A 15,252-nucleotide genomic window follows, 5' to 3' on the forward strand; every position below is an offset into this window, starting at 1 on the left:
AATTTCACAGAAAATATTTGTTTATTTTTTATAAATAAAGAACTGTATTTCTTAAGTCAATTATTAAAGTATTACATATGTTACATAGGCTGATTTATTCATTTTAAGTATTTGAGATTTTAAGAGCAAGTGGAAAATGTGCTGAATGTTTCATTTCATCCAAGTGAAATTAGCAAGCAGTTAGACTGAATTTACATTCGTTTTAAACGCGGAGCCAGGCGCGAATCGACACAGGTTGCGTGCGTGCGTCAAGCCTCGTCCATACTGCCAGATGCGCTCATGGAGATTTGCGGTGCGGAGCCGGGTGTGAGTATAAACGAGCATTACGAGACGGGCTGCGTGAGTGTGGCAAGCATGAACGGCTCGTCCGTGACGCGGGATTCGCGCCGCGTGGGGCAGAGAGGAGCGAGTATGAGAAGCATTCACAGACACAGGCTGTGTGTGCGCTCTTCTGAATTGGGAATAGCCAACATGCATTATAAACTTATTTCAAATTAATCTGTTGGGGAGATAAAATGTGTAAGATAACGTTCACATACTAACAAAAACATCTAAGAATGTATCTTTTATTCTCCAGTACTGAAAACAGAACCGATAAGGTAGCTTTTGATATGCGCTGTGACGCAGCTCTTGCAAATTAATTTTTTTGTTCGTTGTCTGTCATTTCGAAGCTTAAGTTGCATACGGTTTTCTTTAGTTTTAATTTGCCTAACTATCGATCTGACCCAGTAGACGCCATAATCCCACTCTGTCTCTCCCGTCCCGCTTTCCGTTTTTTTTTTTTAATGGTGGGTGTTTACGCAGTTGGCTAGAGCAGTGCTGATTGGGGAGAACGGAGGTGCGCTCACTCTTTCCCAGGGCAAGTAAGACTGCAACTCAAGGCTGGCAGTCATGCATATGCTCTGGAACAGAGTAATATCGCGTCCACATCGTAGGCTTTGCGATTAGAAAATTGCAACGTCTCAAATCGCAATTTCGATTAATCGCACAGCCCTAGTAAGTTCACCCAAAAATGAAAATTGTCATTAATTACTCACCCTCATGTTGTTTCACACTCATAAGACCTTAGTTCGTCTTCATGAAGATATTTTTGATGAAATCCAAAAGCTTTTTGTCCCTCCACTGGTAGCAACGCAACTTACACATTCAAGGTCCAGAACTGTAAGAAAGACATCAGAGTTATACATGTCACTCATTTCTGTGGATTAACCTCAGTTTTATGAAGCGATGTGAGTGCTTTGTTTGTGCAACACTATTTACCACCTATTTACAAAATAATTTATCCAAAGTGCATTCATGTGACAGCATCATCTCTTGTGTGAATAACATGAATGCATTGTGATGCTCTTGTGAAAGTGCATTGCAGATCAATGTTTTTGTAAATAAAATAGTAAATTATGTTTTTGTTTTGTTTTGTGCAAACGTAGCACTCGCATCACTTCATAAAATTGAGGTTAAACCACTGGAGTCACATGGATTACTTTAATGAGGTCTTTCCTACTTTCCCTTGAATATGCAAGTTGCATTGCTGCTTATGGAAGGACAGAAAGCTCTCAGATTTCATCAAAAATATCTCGCAGTGAATCTTTGTGGTATGCATGTTTCATCTTTAGACTTTGCTTGTTTTGAAAGTATGGAATGAATAATGTATGTCTTTATAGTTGCTAAATGTCTTTTTAGATTTTTTTTATGCTGCTCTGGTTTACATCTGGTGATATTCAGGGAGAAAGTGAACAATTGTCACAATCAGACAGGTGTTACATGCGAAGAATGTAACTAGTCAGTGGGAATATAAATGCAATCAGTTTACTTGTGTCTTTTCTAATACTGATTCTTCATTTAGTTCAGGAAGAACCAGCGCACACCATATCCCACTGTGCAGATTTTGGGAATGTCTGACTGGACACAAGTCTTCAGTGAGAAGAGAATCTTCAGAATTGTAAAAATGGAGGGATCTGAAATTTGCCGAGCAGTTGAGGTGGAGGATGGTGTTTTTTGAAAATGTTAAATAAATGCAGGTATGTTGTGTGAAAAGTGGGGGAAAAGTTTTCTAATTTTGTTACATAATGTAACATTTTAGTGTAATTGTATTTTATGTACTGTAACATTTTAGTTTAATTGTATTGTGAAATGTTTTGCAGCTTTTTTTAAAAGTGATACTCTGTTATTTTAAGTCTTTATTATAATTTGGAAAGATGCATTTACACAAAGAAAAAATATTTTACTGTTCAACCACTTGTGTGTATTTGATATGTATTTGCAGTTACTGATATTAAAATATCTTTTGGTTTCAGTTGTTTAATGTGCATGTTATTCAATAAGAAAATGGCCTTTAATAGTTCTTGAAGGAACATATTTGCCACAGTTAAGGTACAAATGGGCTTGTCACTGGGGTGGTACTTAAAGGACAAGATTTGTACCTTTGATAAAGGTACAATATTGTACCAACAAGTTTTAAAAACGAAAAGGTACATTTTGGTTCCCCATGGTACAAATCATGTCCTTTAAGGTACAAATTGGAATGGTACAAATGTGTTCCTATATATTAAGGTACAATTCTGTACCCTTAAAAGGTACTGCCCCAGTGACAAGGGTTTGAACCTTCTTAGGTACAAAATAGAACGTATTTCTCAATAGGCTTTTCTCTCCCAGCAAATCCAATTATGTCTCTTTGGTAGATAACCTTCAAACCTCGGTTCCAGTATAACGGGTGTCAACAAATCACCTGTCACCTCTTCATTCACTTCATGCATCTGAAAAAAACATTCCTGTCAATATGTTGACTTATTTTCTTCTTCTGTTTATCCGTGTCTCTTTCATCCAATCTACATGGGGAGTTGCACTACATAAGACTTTAAATGGACAAATTTTGCATGGTAGTCTCTTGGGGTCCGTCTTTACTGAAATGTTCTCACTGATTATCTTGTTTTTTTTAAGATTTATTTTTGGCGTTTTACACCTTTTATTTAGATAGAACAGTAGGTCGACAGGAAGCGAAGTGGTTGAGAGAGTGAGAGAGAGAGAGAGAGAGAGGGGGGGGGAGGGGGGGGGTGGGATCTGGAAAGGTCCACAAGCTGGGACTTGAACTCAGGACACCTGAAGCACAAAGACGCTACATGTCGGCGCGCTGCCCATGAGGCCATTGGCGCCGGCATCTTGTTTTCCTTTAATGAGTTTTCGGCTAATCAGTTTGGGAGAAATGCAATGCATAGAAATGAAATATCATGTTTCAGTTAAGTAGCAGATATTCGTTTTGTTGTGTTTGAGATTCGAATAGGTAACGTAAACAATGTGCTCGATAAAACAAATGGTTTTCTCCTGCTTTCTCTGAAGCTTGACTCATAAAGCAAGCATACTTTCAGATGGAATTTATTAAGTGCCGCGGTCTGTTTACTCGTTTTTTGTTTTTTTGGCTGTAACAAATCTTTCCTTTTCTTCAGGCTCAGATCTGCAGGTGTGCCAGCCGAAAGGCCTGACCTGCTGTTCTCGAAAAATGGAGGAGCGCTACTTGCTCATTGCCAAACAGAATATGGAGTCCAGTCTCCAGGCCACCAGCGCCCAGCTGAAAGTTCTCATCATTCAGAATGCCGCCCTCTTTCAAGGTGAGCTTCTGCAATAACACAATAATAAACGCTGGGACTGATTCATGAAATTTCAGTTTAAGACATTTTTGAGTAAACTGTTGTAAGGAGTTATGAACAAATTTATTCTGATCATGTTTCATGAATGAAAACAAATGTTTTTAGAACAACTGACAAAGGTCCGGTCACATTATGAAATTTTTTGGGCCAAAAAGGTTCATTGTCAATATTGTATCAATGTATGAAGCTCCCACAGAAGTCACTTTCACACCGAGCAACTTTTTATTGGTTAACGCAGTGACTAATTAGTTGTGAAATCTGCGTGTGGAAAACTTCCACCCACACACAGAATTCCTGGTCACGCAGATTCCTAATGAAATGACTACATTTCGCTGGTAAATGTGCATTTTTGCTGGGTTTTTTTGTTTTTGTGATTCTTGCTAGTCATATTCTACGATATGAGATCTTAATTAAAAAGCAAGGTCAATTAGTGTATCATGTCAGACATAAAAGGTATACAAGTTAAAGCAATGATAAAAAAAAGTTAGGAAATAAGAGATTGTGGAGTAAGTTGTGACTTTTAGTGACTTGTTTGTTGATCAGTTCTTCTTTAAACAGGCATAATAGGCTTATATTTATTGCAAAGGCAATAAATAAAATGTCTGAGCATGACACTAAGCAGCTCAGTCAGGACTTTTACGATTTGTGTATGTCATACAGCAAAATCTTGGCGAAAGTCTTTCAAAGTGCTTCCTATTCAGTGTTAGGCTGTAACTCACTGCACTTTCAGCAGTGTGACGGTAGTTTAGCGGTTTTCTAAACACTGTTGCTTTTCCAGTAATGTAAGAAACAACTTTGCTCAACAAGTAGCAGTGTTGCACGATAAAATGCTATATTGCTATTTTTTGTCATATGGATAGTCTACAGCCATACAAATTCTAATATAAATGAGTTCACTTAGTTCAAAAGGAATGCAATTCACTGATTAATATGTAGCCTGAGGAAGTCTAATTCTTATTAGTGAATTGGTTCATCCAAACATTTCTGTTGCAAAAACAGTTAATAAATCCTGTGCAGCATTTGCATCTTCATTTTGTAGCAGTATATTTAATGGTTAAATTCTGATATTTATCACTGTCTTTTTGACTCATTACCATTCAAATGTTTGGTGTCAGTAGGATTTTTATTTTTTTTAATTAACATTTTTATTTAGTAAGGATGCATTACACTGATCAAAAGTTACAATAAAGAAATTTATAGTGATACACAAGATTTATTTTTCAAATAAATGCTGTTCAAAAACAATGTCCATAAACAGTTATTTTAAATTGTAAAACTATTTCACAATATTGCTGTACTTTTGATCAAATAAGTGCAACTTTGAGAGCATAAGAGACTTCTTATAAAAATATATATAAAAAACTAACTGATTCCAAACTTTTGAATGGTCGTGTAGATTAGACGGTTCCTATTAGGCCTATTATTTGTTGTTGCATGTGAAATGTCCCTTCCAATCTTTCTTTAATTTCAAAGTTGCTTCCCCAACACTGATTACAAATGGACAGCCAATTACAAATAGAAAGTAGCTTACACGTTGATTGATAAATGGATCTTCCTGATTGGTCAGTTTAATGAATGGTGTAATTTGGCCTGAGTGGGTCACCCCCACTAATTATGATGCACTAACAATGTTAGCATGGTGGATTTAGCTAGCCTGTCTGTTCAGAGAGGTGGTTCAATGCTAATTGCTTCAGCATTAGGCCCGAGAGAAATTCCCAAACAGCCTGCAGAATTTCTGAAATGTGCTGTTGTCTCGTCGTGTTTTTCCCCGGCAGGCTCCCGCGGGGAATTGCGAGCGGGCCTTGTTTGCAATCTTCTGTGCTGCTCTCCCCATTGCTTTTGATTCTTTTGTACTTTTCGCGGCTGACACAGATCAAAGGGCTCTGCTCTCCACTCCAACATCCTCCATCCCTTCCCTTCACTCGACTCCCATCAGCCCCTGTTGCCCCTCCCCGCACTATCCTGGCTTTCTCACTCACTGTGAGCAGCGCCAAAGAATCGGCTCTTTGAAGTCAACTTTGCCAAACAATCATAAAAGTTAAGAGGCTGTCACGGGGACTTTTTCAGGGCATCTAGTGATGAGTGCCGCCTGCCAGTTTTTCGGGTCCCCTCATCGGTCTTATATCGTATTTAGTCACAGTGTGTCTCTTTTGATTCATGTCAATGGCTTGGTTAAAAGCCTCTAAAAATCTTAAACTGAATCAGACTATGGGTGATAAAAGAGAGACATGTGGCCTGTGAGGAAGGTTTTTGAGACTTCACTTTGTGATTCAGTTTGTCCTACAAATCAGGAGTACAAAAACCGTGGCGGACACAATATAAGGATGGTAGCGTATGGCTAGGGTTGCCAACCGTCCCGTATTAGCCGGGACGTCCCGTATTTTGGGCCTAATTGATTTGTCCCGTACGTGAATTCCCTTGTCCCGTTTTTTGACTGCTACGCTGATCTAACCACTGACTGATACAACAGCAGCAGTGCTGATCACTAGAGAATGATCACCGATACCTGTCATCATCCAATCCCAGCCCCCTCACGCAGTATACGTTAAAGGCAGAGTGAGGGATTTCTGGTACTGCTACGTTATATTTGAAATCACCAAAACAAACACGCCCCTACCCCAAAAGGGTCTTGCCCCTATTTTGATAACTCCGCCCCATATATAAGTACGCAACCCAGGCAACGATTAGTTCTGTGAAACAAAGCAAAACCAATGTTACACCGTGTCTACGGACGTGAGCGGCGCGGCGCAACAAATCCCGACAGAAAACTGCTGCCGGGTTCTATTTATGACGTGCTGACACAAATTTCAAATGGTTTTCAAGGGTTGTTTGATCGCGCCCAGAGTAGGCAGACTTTAGCTGTTGTAGACGCTGTTACTCACCTATTGAGAAGAACCAAAGCAACCTCGGCGTCCGATCGCAGGCCTCCGCTCCTTGAGTTCTCTCCAGCGCTGGAAAGCTGATCCGATATTTACACGGGTCCTACTTCTTGCCTTATCGTACCGCAGACGTTTTCCTCTTTTGTTTTTTATCCGCCATCTCTATCTCTGTTGCTCGGCTCGGCTAATGTCCGTCCCATGCACTGAACGCGCTCTCCTCCACATCACGAGTAGACACACCCTTTATTGCTGATTGGCTACAAGTTTGTTTTGCGATTCGGCCCGAATCAGTTTTTAAAGTGTTTTTGAAAAATCACTCACTCTGCCTTTAAGTAAATCAGAAATCGTGAACATAACTGTTCGAGGAAGGCTGCGGAATCTTCTGCCAGCTGGTCGCTCCTGCTTCACAGCAAGCATCGCTCGCGCTAACGCCAATTCTGTTCAGTTTTGGTGAATACAAACTACACGATTATTTTTCATGAGTCCAACATCGAGACTTTAAATAGTTAAATAGAGAAAAACATTTTATATTTAAGTAACTAATAGCATAATTCTTAACCTTGGACCTTATTCTTGAAACACAAAATGACCAATAAAAAGGTGTCAAGCTCCAAAAGCAGCCCATATTAAATCTATAAGCTGATACTATATGTGTGTGTGTGTGTGTGGTCACTCACCCCCCAAATGACAAGAATACAGTCATCTAGCCCATGTTTATAAAGAAAATCAATTAAAAAAACAGCACAGATAGATGCATCCTTTTCATCTGATCACCTGGAATTCTATAGACGGACACCTTCCTGCATCAGATGATGCAGTGAACCATATGAATTGTGTGAACATGTTTGAGCGTCATTGAATGACATCTTGATATAGCAGACATTGATATATTTATGAAGTTAAGAAAGAGCGTTGATCTAGATCATGTTTGCTGGATTCACAATATTTCTGCCAGCTGTTGAACTGAACTGGTATTTAAAGAAATGCTGGAAGGAATCATTTAGAGCTAAAGTTGGATGCCAAACCCTGGTGGAAAACCAAGTCAGTGAGGTGTTTTGGTCTCACGTCATTCAGATTGACAGACAACTTTAATTCCTGTTAGCAGGACGAAGTGAGATCTGCAGCGGCGCACAGAGCTGCTTTTAGCCGCTTTAGGAACACAGACTCTTATTTGGAAACAAATTAACAGGTCATCCCCATTTCAAAGACTGTAATATAAAAAGAGAGTCATGCTTAATTTATAAATTTTCTCATTCTCAGATCCACCCTTGAAAGACATGCTTTAGGTATTGATGTGTGTGAACACAGAGCCAGAATGAGTTCTGGGTGAGTGTGTCTGCTGCATAACAAATTGTTCCCAAAATAAGATAAAAGTCAACTTTATTTGTAGTGCCTTTTCAAACCAATAACAGCTTATCATAAAACTGCAAACAACATAGAAGCGCAAATGAGCTTGATGCTTTAAAACACAAACAGGCGCATATACACAAAATTATTGTTTTTGCATTCTGTGTTTATTGCTCTAGGACAGGGCTAGTAAAAGAAAGACATTTACACAATGTAAATCTTTGTTTACTGTTTGAAATATTGTCGTATAATGGAGACTGAGCCTCAAAGACAGTTAGATCTGGGGTCTTCAACAGGGGGTCTGTGGCAGTACGGCAGGGGGTCTGCAAAGTATTGCTTGATCTCAAACAAATGTTTGTGGAAAAAAAAGAAAATGTGAATTAAATAAAAATACCATATTAATAGTTCAGCTGAATATTTCAGTGCCCTACCCACATTATACAGTAGTCTGCACAGTGTATTGTATTAGTCTAGTCCATTCAAGAGTTTGATGTCAGTATGTATTTTTTTTAAAGAAATTAATACTTTTAGTCAGCAAGGATTGATTAAATTAATCAAAGGTGACAGCAAAAACAATTATGATGTTACCTAATATTTCTATTTCAAATAAATGCTGTTTTTCTTTTAATTTTTTACTTTCTATTAATTTAAAGATTCCTAAAAAAAAATGCAGCACATTTTCAGGAAAATAAATAAATAAACAGCACAGCTGTTTTCAACATGAATAATAATAATAATAATAAATGTTTCTTGAGCAGCAAATCAGCATTTTAGAATGATTTCTGAAGGATTATGTGACACTGAAGACTGGAGTAATGATGCTGAAAATTCCGCTTTGCATCACAGGAATAAATTACATTAAAAATATTCAAATAGAAAACAGTTCTTTTTTAAATTGCAATAATATATCGCAATATTTCTGTTTTACAGTATTTTTGGTTAAATAAATGCATACTTCTTGCAAAAAATCTTACCAACCTCAAACTTTCTAAATGTCGATGTTGATTATTTGTTGTTGCAGTGCAAGCATCATAACAGAGTGTGTAAATGCAAGAATATGGTGCTATACATTTTTATTCTGCTCTGTTATTTATTCTGCTCAGACTTTATCAGCAATGTAACAGGAGACTATGTATACACTATCTCTTCAAGTTGAGCAAATCACAGCTCATTTTGTTTTTATGTGCCTTTGAAGGGCAAGATAGCCTCTCACACACTTTCTGACAGCTCTAGACAAAACAGATGTTACTGGCTCTCTAGTTTTAACCCAATCAGATCTTTAGAGGAGTAAAAGTACTTTAGACTTCACAGTAGAGAATCCATTAAGACTACATTTAGCTCAGACTCCATAGACCATGTGCTCATTTCATGCCTATACAGTAGTTCAGACTTATGGATAAGCAAGTCATATTCAGTCAAGCATTACATCATCCCTCATCATCCCTCAATTAGATGTCTGGTTGCTATAGACTTTATGCACAATTCAGTGCTTCTATACTTCAATGAGCCACTTTATCCAGTATGACAGCGAGTAATCAAAGGTTATTTCAGTCGACATTGCATGTCCAATTCTTGTCCCAACCTTGTTAGTGATGCTCGATTCTAAGTGCTTTAGGCGTCTGGTCTTAGTTTCAAAGTTTTTTTTCCCCCGTCCCACTTTTTCCCGGCATACTCTTAATGCTACCCGCTCCGCTCTCTCTCTGGATTCATTTAGCTCTTTGTCAAAGTTTCGCCATAACCCAATAACGGCCTGGCTGACGGAGAGCTGGACCACCGTGAAAGCCATCTGAAGTTGTTTACTCACGGCCTAGGGCGAATTTAATAACTTAATGATGGTTAGAAACGTCTGTGCCATCTCGCAAATAAGCCCTTTGTGCCTCGTTTGCCTGATGAGTGAAAATATACTTGCCATCACTGCATCTTTCTCTCGGAATTATAATTAGTTTTCTCTCACAGGCTCTATGGATATTTATGGGCTGGTGTCGTAGGGGCGCACAGGCTCATCGAGGTCTTTGGTGCTCGCTCGATTGAATATGCAGAGTCTAGTGGAGACTGATCCAGTCTGGTGTAATCCTCAAAGTGATCTCTCTCCCCAGACTCTGTGCTGTGGTAAAGAGACCAAAAGCTCGGAGGGTAAGGAACAGCTTAGAGAGTGACTTTGTCTCTGAAGAGTGACTCAGTGGAGACTCAGACTGCAGTCCGCGCCGAGAGACACACACTTCAATAGAGCTTGCTTAGGATGAGCCTTAACTACAGTGCAGTTAGTGAAGCTCTTTGGTGCCTTATGCCATCAGTTTTCTATTGCTTTCTTAGTTAAGCACTGCCCTGTAACTGCCCAAGATCTCTGAAGTGTTAAAACAAAGTTTTTCCCTTTAAGGGTTAGTTCACCCAAAAATGAAAATTAGCCCATCAGTCCAAAGGAAGTGAAATAAAGCGCATCCATCGATGAACTGCAACACTCGCTGACTGCCATTAAACAGCTTGGAAGATCAAAGTTCATTTTTAATGTAACTCCGATTGGATTTATCTGAAAGAAGGAAGTCATATACACCTAGGATGGCTTGAGGGGGAGTAAATAATGGGCTAATTTTCATTTTTGGTGGATAGTCCATTAAAAAATGAAAATAACCCTGTGATTTACTCACCCTCAAGCCATCCTAGGTGTATATGACTTTCTTCTTTCAGACAAATATAATCGAGTTATTTAAAAAAATGTCCTGGCTCTTCCAAGCTTTATAATGGCAAGGAATGGTGGTAGAGATTGTGAAGCCCAAAAAAGTGCACGAATCAGCTCATGGGGAAATATGAATAATTAACCATAACTAGTTATAATTAACTATTCATATTTTAGATCCACTGTAGATATTTAGCTGACCACTCAGGGTCAACCGTCTTGTCAATTCTAAGAACGTTAATTTCCTGGTTAAAGGAAATAACTTTCTTACTGTACAATTCTATAAGTTTGTAACATAAATCTGCATGATTATTGACTCCGGTTATGAGTAAACAATGAACACATCAAGTGTGATACAAGTAAGGTTTTATTAACCGGCTCGCATTCCACAAGGTTGTAAATGTATCGGGTTACCATGAAACCAGGGTCTTGTTCGGCGTCCTGGGGTGTTACAAAGTATTTGTGAAATCTAGCTAACAAAATATATATTGTGTGTTGGAGTGGTCCAGACGCTACACATCCATCATAAAAAGTACTCCACATGGCTCCGGGTTGTTAATAAAGGCCTTCTGAAGTGAATCGATGCATTTGTGAAAGAAAAATATCCATATTTAAAACTTTATTAACCGTAATTTCTAGGGATGCTCCAATCGATTGGCCAGAGATCGGTATCGGCCGATAATCACATTTCATGACTCGATCGGTACTCACTATTTGGCCGATCTCACAAACCGATTGCAATTTGATGACGTCAACGCCTGACCACGAACATGATGCGTGGGGACGTAAATGATTTTAAGCCACAGTCATGTCATCGCCGGTGTGGAAATGCTATGACGTTTCGAGAAACAATGAAAAATTCGATATTTGTCGTGTATGTTTTGCATGATGATGAATGGATGGTTAATTTTTAACAGCAGATTCAGTGACGTTAAAGCTGATCTGTGCCTCACTGCACAAGTCTGCGGCGCGTTACCTCTCCATGGGAATCGGAGCTGATCGCGGCCATTCTAGTCAGTGCTTGTGTTTATGCAGCCGCGGCATGTTTCTCTCTTTTGTGAGTTGGCACAGCATGGAGGACGGAACAAAACCTCGTCTGAGCCGTATCGCCGATCGTGGGATGCTTTTAAATGAACATTTATTTATAAAACAAAATATCTTCTTTGGCCATATTAGCCTACTCAATAGCATTAACACAGGCTTTACTCCTTTCAAACTTTATCTGGAATGTCATGTTTCTGTCACTGCCACTTCCAGATCAGGCGAACAAACACACACGTGCGCGCGAAATCGACTGCCTCATGAAAAAAATATAGTTAATATTTGTATCATTTATGATTTATTTTATCCACCTGCGACCCACCCGCAAATAATCAGAATGCATTTTAAAGCGGGAGAAACAGAGGTTTCCCCGGTAACAGCTGTACACAAAGCAGCGCTGAGCTCACAAACTCTGCTTTATTAGCCATATAACATGGGGGAAGTCGTGGCCTAATGGTTAGAAAGTCAGACTCGTAACCCAAAAGGTTGCGGGTTCGAGTCTCGTACCGGCAGGGATTGTAGGTGGGGGGAGTGAATGTACAGCGCTTTCTCCCACCTTCAATACCACGACTGTGGTGCCTTTGAGCAAGGCACTGAACCCCCAACTGCTCCCCCCCCAGGCGCCGCAACATAAATGGCTGCCCACTGCTCCGGGTGTGTGTTCACGGTGTGTGTGTGTGTGTGTGTTCACTGCTGTGTGTGTGCACTTTGGATGTGTTAAATGCAGAGCACTAATTCCTAGTATGGGTCACCATACTTGGCCACATGTCACTTTATTTTATTTATGAAAAATGAAATGAAAATGACATAGAAAATTTTGTAAAGATAGTCTTCCTTCAGAAATACAGTGATATAAAAACACCCGCGCCTATTATTTTTAAATGTTTTAAATGTTTATTCAACGAAGCCTTTTGGAAAATCGTCCAGTTTTGATATTGTGGCGAGCGCCACAAATAAATAAATGTATGGGAAACACATCCCACAGCACAACCACCTGAGCCCAACTTCAGTCTACTCATCACCTTAACTTTAACTGCGTTTGTAGCCGGTGCCATAGTCAGACTGATAAACAAACACTGACCGGAAGTTAACTTCGGGCTGTGCAAGGTGCGTGCGCCCGATGAAACCGTCTATATAAAGCTTGAAGCATCAGAATCGGCATTGGTATCAGCCGATCACCATGACAAGAAATCGGTACTCAGTATCGATGAGTTTTGAGCTGCAAAAATCCTGATCGGAGCATCCCTAGTAATCTCTAGCTTCTGCTAACTGTCATACTTACTTTCACGAGAGAGTGGCGTTCCAGCAAAAGGGCATAAAGGGCATCATTTTCTTATCTTTGCATGTTCAGTCTCTTTGTGTAATAATTTAGTTCTGTAAAATGGAAATCATTACAAGAATCTGACTGGACTGAAGAATCAAAATGGATTATTCAGTCAATTATTCAGTTTTTAAAGGGGCCATATATTATATATTGTATTTGTATTAGTATCTTTATACTTGTTTATTTTATAATATTTATTATTTGATCAAATCTGAGCCATTATATTATATTATATTTTATTATATTATATTATAGTTTTTATGTTATTTTATTTGCTCCAACACTCTCTAGACACACTAGATTTTGTTGGTACGATTATTGTCTGAGGAATAATCATGGTTTCATGGTTATGATGATTATTATGCATTTATTCGTTTCACAAAATTATTAATGTATAAAATCAAATGGACACTCTTTAGATAATAATGTGGTTATTTATTGCTGCCTTTAGAAAGAGAAATAACACAGTAACCAATAATACAGCACAAAATAATAATAATAAAGACAAACAAAAGTCCACCTCTCCAATTGGAATTAAAAAGGTGACCTCTGCTCTAAACATCCATGTCAGTATTTCCATTTTGAAAATAACTAATGAAAATAGATCACAAAAGTATTTAGTGTTTTCAGTTTGTACATTCTTTACATTTCTTTTGGACCTGAGGCAGAAAACTGGAAACATGAAAAAAAAAATCTTGTTGGTTTTTAACTTATGCATAATACTATAAAAGGGATTATAGATAACAATGTTAATAAGTATTATTAATATAGGACAATTAACTTTATTTACCCCACAGGGGAAACTATTAATAATGAGGGGAATAAACTGAACTGTCATCCATACGTATTCATTTTAATATTTTTTATTCATATGATTTTACATGTGGCCTGAGAAAATCATGTCTATATTTGGTTTGTGAGATCAGAGATCGCGCTGCGCACACATACAAACATTCACGAGAACACAAACTTGTTGTGAACCCTGCTCCGTGACTTTTATTAATAAAATAGCTTAGATACTGAATTGCTATACATATTCATCAGCAAGGAGAGGGAAAAATCACTGTTAACTAAACTCACATGTTTGTAGAGACGCGCTGACGCAGGTTCACACACACACTTTCTCTCTCTCTTGATCGAATAATTAAAGTAGCTAAATGTTATAATTAATTATTCAAATAAATGTGACCTTACCACACTATTTAATCTGTCTGATCTGAAGCGGGCAGAATACTGAGTTAACGAGCCGTAGCTTCTTGCCTTCACGTCGTGCATTAAAATAGTTTAAAGCCGTGTATTCGCTCTTTAGCAGCAGTTTTTACGGCAATATTTAAATGACACCCTGATCATTCTTGGTGTACCTAAAATGGTCCCACACTATCGTCTTCAGGCATTTCTCTGGTGGAAATAAAGGATCGCTGTTTGGTTCCTCTGTCATAGTTAATCTAGTGTGTGTAGTAGCCTCCGTGTCTCTGATAAGCACAGTATTTTAAGTTGGCGCACCGCTAGTGTAACTTTGTTTTCGTTTTGTGCACGTTGCAACTGTTCCGTTGTGTGCAACAGAAACACTCGGTGTAGCGGAGCCTTTACGATTAATTAACCGTGACATTTTAAAGCGCGGTTAATTGAGAAACCGGTTAATCGCTGCATCCCTACATGTGAATGACCTCTGTTAGGATTGTTCTGTGTAATGGTGTTGGTCATTATGACATTCATCAGGGCAAGTTGCTGAATAGTTAGCAGGTGTTGATTTATGAATATGGACGTTAATGTGCTCATGGTTGTGACATCAATTCCATGATGTTTTCTGAACAACCCCGGTTAGTTTCCTTTCAAACGAACAAGGACAATCCAGTTTTCCCTGATATTCCTGTTAAATCAAATATGCATAATAGATCCAAACAAGTATAAACAAGTATAAAATAATTTCATGAAAAGTTACTAGACTTGAAATGCGCATCTGAGCATTAACCATGATGATTGCGACATTGAGATCTAATTGTCACTAATACATTAGCATGCATCTACATGAGTAAAGCTATGAGGTAGCAGTGCTCTCTTGATTATGACAGTAATGACATTGCGAGGCGGCAGACGGTTTGTCTGGTGTTTGTGAATGAGAGTGGTGCATTGGAGCAGGTGATGAGAGTCTGGCCCTGAATTACCAGATGCAGGCACGTGCACACATAGACATCAAAGGGGGCTTGAGCACCTGCCCTTTTTCTTCCTCGAGATAAAGTGCCCTTTTTTCTGCTGAGTTTTTTAAAAATAATAAAAGAATATATGTATATATGTGTGCGTGTGTGTGTTTCTGTTTGCGCACAGCTTTCCCTGTCAAACAAATAA

At 38.7% G+C, this 15,252-nt stretch overlaps 1 protein-coding gene and 1 long non-coding RNA gene across 2 annotated transcripts in view; both read left to right on the forward strand.

Annotated features, from left to right (window-relative positions):
* LOC107560809 (uncharacterized) overlaps nucleotides 1–2,037 on the forward strand; it is a 9,512-nt gene extending 7,475 nt beyond the window's left edge. The window contains exon 4 of the long non-coding RNA XR_001605769.1: nucleotides 1,844–2,037. This is a non-coding gene — a long non-coding RNA (uncharacterized lncRNA). The remainder of the gene's footprint in view (nucleotides 1–1,843) is intronic.
* The window catches only part of gpc3 (glypican 3), a 157,942-nt gene that overhangs the window by 21,877 nt on the left and 120,813 nt on the right, over nucleotides 1–15,252 (forward strand). Inside the window, exon 2 of the mRNA XM_016245068.1 lies at nucleotides 3,441–3,602. Coding sequence (XP_016100554.1) covers nucleotides 3,441–3,602 — 162 coding nt within the window. The remainder of the gene's footprint in view (nucleotides 1–3,440; nucleotides 3,603–15,252) is intronic.

This window comes from Sinocyclocheilus grahami, unplaced genomic scaffold, assembly GCF_001515645.1.
Source record: "Sinocyclocheilus grahami isolate Dianchi unplaced genomic scaffold, SAMN03320097.WGS_v1.1 scaffold23.1, whole genome shotgun sequence".
Taxonomy (NCBI): domain Eukaryota; kingdom Metazoa; phylum Chordata; class Actinopteri; order Cypriniformes; family Cyprinidae; genus Sinocyclocheilus; species Sinocyclocheilus grahami.